The sequence below is a fragment of the Otolemur garnettii genome, unplaced genomic scaffold (assembly GCF_000181295.1).
Source record: "Otolemur garnettii isolate 467f Iridium unplaced genomic scaffold, OtoGar3 scaffold00091, whole genome shotgun sequence".
Taxonomy (NCBI): Eukaryota; Metazoa; Chordata; class Mammalia; order Primates; family Galagidae; genus Otolemur; species Otolemur garnettii.
In genome coordinates, this window is record NW_003852486.1 from 246,511 (window position 1) to 250,755 (window position 4,245).

Sequence of the window (4,245 nt, forward strand, 5' to 3'; positions counted from 1 at the left end):
GTGTGTCCCAGGATGAGCTCTGGGAGCATAGGGGAGGTAGCTCAGGGTGAGGCTAAAGAAGGGTTAATTCAGGAAATTAAAGGAAGGAAAAATAAACAAGAGAATGAGTGATGTCTTTGGGGCAGAGGGGCTTGACGTGGGTAGACAGAGTGCACATCCCAGTAGCATGTGGCATGGGAAGAGAGCACCAGTCATATAAAAGCTGGAGTTAACAATTAGACCCCCCCCAACTGGAGTTAACAATTAAGGTGTTTCAAGCATTAAATTATGTTACATGAAAAGAGCACAGCATAGTCTTATGTCACAAAAGGTTTCTTTAAAAAGACAGAATAAATATATATTAACACCGCAGGTGTCTGCTCTGTGCCAACATTGCTTTTCAACTGAGTGATTGTATGGTCAACACCAAAGCCTTATGGGAATATGGGTTCCCAGCATTCCCACATCATTTACTTGTATTTTAGCTGCTATGTTATAAATACAGCAGGAGTATGCTACCCACCCCACACTTGAATTCTCAGTTATTATGGCCTGGTGTGCTGGTAAATTAAACTTATATGAAGGATATGTAACACACAATTTATAAAATACAGTTTATTGTGCTTTAATAAAACGTAAAATACCCTTTATTATAAATTGACTCTTCCATAGAGTCAATTCATTCTCACAGAGTGCCTGTGTTTATATTGGTTTAATTCATATCCATAGCCAACCAACCTGGGGTTATGATTAACAAAAGAATATAGTTCCAACATGAATGTTGGCCAATGTCCTTTTTTAAGTTAAAGAAATGTAATACAACAAAGACGTATGTAGGAATATCCCTTGCTCATCAGTGACACTAGTAACTTTTTGCTGAATCAGATGACAGATTTTGAGGGATGGAAACATATCTCCTCAGTTTTTATACTATTCCCAATGTAAGGGCTACAGTCGTGATGTACTGTTAAATTTAATCTGTATCATTATGTTTTCTCTACTACTTTCTCACATCTAGCAATCAATAAAACCAAAAATTAAAGCTCATATTTATATCGTTTGCCAATTTCCATGATATAAACTCCCGCTGTGGTCCTTGAATGCAGAGCTGGGAAGAGAGGGGCTGCTGCGCCGTGATTTGCTGTGTTACTTCCAAGTAGAGACACAACAAGGGTCAATTACCTCAAGAGCATATATATCAGTAATGTCATAAAATAATTAAAAAGTAATGAGTTTTGAAGCTTTATCCCTTGTTTTTAATGTAATTAAACTATAAGTTTATATCATTTAATTTTGTATGTTTACATAATTTAACAATGGCCATATTTATCAAGCAGTTCACAAGATTTCTGAAAATTGAACAATTGGCTCTCACAGGTCAGTATGTGTTGGCTTGAGCACACCACTGGGTAGAGTTGTGGGGAGGGTACTTTGATCTTGATGGGGAGTATAGTGAGGATAAAGAGCAGGTTCACGTATATCACCAGCTTTTACTACCCTGATGCTCTTGGGGAAGCCCACTGGGTTGACCTGTTAAGATGGACTCTAAAAGCGTGACCCTGGTCCTCCAAATCTCCCTGTGATCACTGGAAATAGCATTTTCCAGAGTTCTATTCTTATAGCTGAACTCCTGAAAAGGCATGGGGGTCTTACTTCTGCCAATTATAGCCCCTTCCCTTCAATGAAAAATTAACCACAAACAAAAAAATAAAGGCAACCCCTCACACACAGCACAGGGCTCTCTAAAGTCTACCACACTGCACCCATCAGGGAAATCAGGTTTCTGTCAAGTGATCTCTGTGACTGTGACACCAGGACCTGACCACATGTTCAGGTGATATCCAAAATCACCGAGTAAGTCATAAGTAAGCGGTCCCTCAGATTATCAAAATTCAGTCATATAACTCTTTGAATTATCAAATGTGAAGGGCAGTCTGACAAAACACTTTTTTCTTTTAAAAAGAGTTACCAGGGAGGACTGGTCAGAGATGCTGTGACATCATTTCCTGGAGATAGCTGAGGAAAGGAGAAAAGCACATTTCTGGCCAAAGCTGGGATTGGTCACCCTTCCCAGGTCCCATGGTCACAGTGCCTGGAAGCATGCTTCTTGAGAACAGCAAAGTGATTTAAGCCCTGAAGTAAGATGAGCAATCCTCAAGACACGGGTAGAAAAAGTCCCCAGAGACACAGGAAGCAGCCTGTGATGCATAAATCAGACAGCAGAGGCAGCACTGCCTGACACAACGACGACGTTTCTGCTGTGGTGGCAGTGGCGGGGGCGTCTGCGAGCCACTGCCGGCTCCTGGCCAGACACCCTCCTCTCTCCTCACTGACTGATGGATCTCAAGAGGCTCCACTCTTTGACCCTCCTGCTGTTTCTGTCCCTGGCTTTTGAGCAGAGCTATGGAATAGGTGAGTGAATCTCTGTCTGAGAGTCCCAGTCCCTGTCAGCTGCCAGGAACCGGCATAACCTCATGGATGGAGGTAAAGTGCAGGTCTGGGGACTGTAGCTTGGCCACTTCTTCCTTAGGAACTGGCTCTGAGTTTTGACTGCCTCTTTCAAAGAGGAAGGAATACAATGAGTTCCCAGGCCCTTGGTTCAGCAACCCCACCCCCACCCCCAAAATCCTGTATTTCAAGGATACCAGGAAGAGGCCCTGTCACATTCCTCCCAGGTTTCTCAGGGTGAGAGAGGCTCTGGCGGGAGTCATGGTTTGAGCAGTTGGTTTTGCATGGCCATCCTTTGGACCCAGACAGGAGAGACTGTGCCGAGGGACAGCCCTCTGGGAGATATGTGCTACATCCCTGCCCTGGAGGGGACACACAGTCCAAGAGAAAGCAAGGGCTATATCGGGAAGAAAGGGTAGAAGTGAAAACCCCAGGTCTTTGGCTGAGAACTGACAGTGGCCACAGTGTGGTCATACTGGTGGCTACTTTCTTGGAAGAGGCGGTTTCAAGACAGCAAGAGGGGAAGAGATTGGGGTTCCTGGCGTCCAGGGCTGGTTACAGAATGTGGGAAATGCAAATCGGGAAGCCTCAGGGCCGGAGCAGCCCTCAGAGCTGGGCTCTGTCTTTCTGGCTGTCCTCCTCCCAGGCAAGCTGCTCTTTTCTGTTTAGCAGTATCAGGGCTGTGAGAAGAGGTACTTGAACAAGAGATGGACTCCAGGCTGGCACGTTAGTGCAGGGAGGATCCCCTTCTGTTTATTTGTCTGGACTATGGGAGGCAGCTTGGAGTAAAGGAGGTGGCATTAGGAAAAGGGGGGAAGTCCTGAGGTCCAGGGTGTTTTGGGCTTGGAGTTTTCAAGACCGCAAATCCATTATGGACTTTTCTAGGAAAAGCCCCCAAATAGGCCAGAGATGTTGAGGGGCCGCACATCGGATGCACCTCCTGCCAGGCTGCCAGAGAAGAGGCCCTTGCTGGACCTCTCATTTCACTTGGAATCAGCAGACTCCTAGTTCTTCCTTCCCAAGGTCTAGGGGCAGGAGAGCTGAGCTCAGGGCTCAGAAAGCCAAACTGAGGCCCTGTAAGTGGTCACAGGGAGAGCCAAGACTTCCTTGTTGCCCCCAGTTTGTGACTCAGTTTGTTCAATATTTCTTGGTGACTGTAAGCAGTAATGGGCTGAACTGTGGGCCAGGCCTTTCCATCTCTGCTGGCTGGACTCCTGGCCAGCCTGCCCCATGGCATCTCCAGCGCTGCTGACCAGCCACCTGCTCCACATAAGACTGTGGAGGTCACTGGTTAGAGGCACAGCCCAGCCCCACAGGCGCATCTGCCCACTGGTGCCACTTCCTTCCTTGTGTGTCATCTTCTCTGAAATATTTATAAAAAGTCTTCAGTGTTTTTATTTTTAAATACACATTCATTTGTGAAACCCCAATAAAACCCAGATGGAAATGCTTTGCAAATGGGGCTGGTCAGTCATGAGAGATTTTCCCCAGACAAGAAGCTTGATTCTTGTAAACCACTAATACCTACTCCCCTTCCACCTCTGCTCCGCTCAACTTCCAATTCCCAGTCAATCGTGAAACTCAAAAAGTCCACAGGCCCCTTCCCAAAGTGAAATAGATTTTCCATTCCCCTATTAATATTTTTTTTAAAAATAGGCTTTATTTTTTAGAGCAGTCTTCAGTTCATAGTAAAACTGAGCAGAATGTACAGAGATTTCCCCCCAGAGCCTCTGCCCCACTCACCACATGCCCAGCCCACCCTATTAGCAATGTCCCTGGCCAGCACACTGTCTTTTTTTTTTTTTTTTTTTTTTTTTT

General features: G+C 45.4%; 1 protein-coding gene across 2 annotated transcripts in view; it reads left to right on the plus strand.

Annotated features, from left to right (window-relative positions):
* Positions 1-2,315: 2,315 nt before the first annotated feature.
* Positions 2,316-4,245, plus strand: part of SLAMF1 (signaling lymphocytic activation molecule family member 1) — a 33,337-nt gene continuing 31,407 nt past the window's right edge. For both annotated transcript variants that reach the window (XM_012808567.1, XM_023516450.1), the window contains exon 1: positions 2,316-2,391. In XM_012808567.1, coding sequence (XP_012664021.1) covers positions 2,316-2,391 — 76 coding nt within the window. The remainder of the gene's footprint in view (positions 2,392-4,245) is intronic.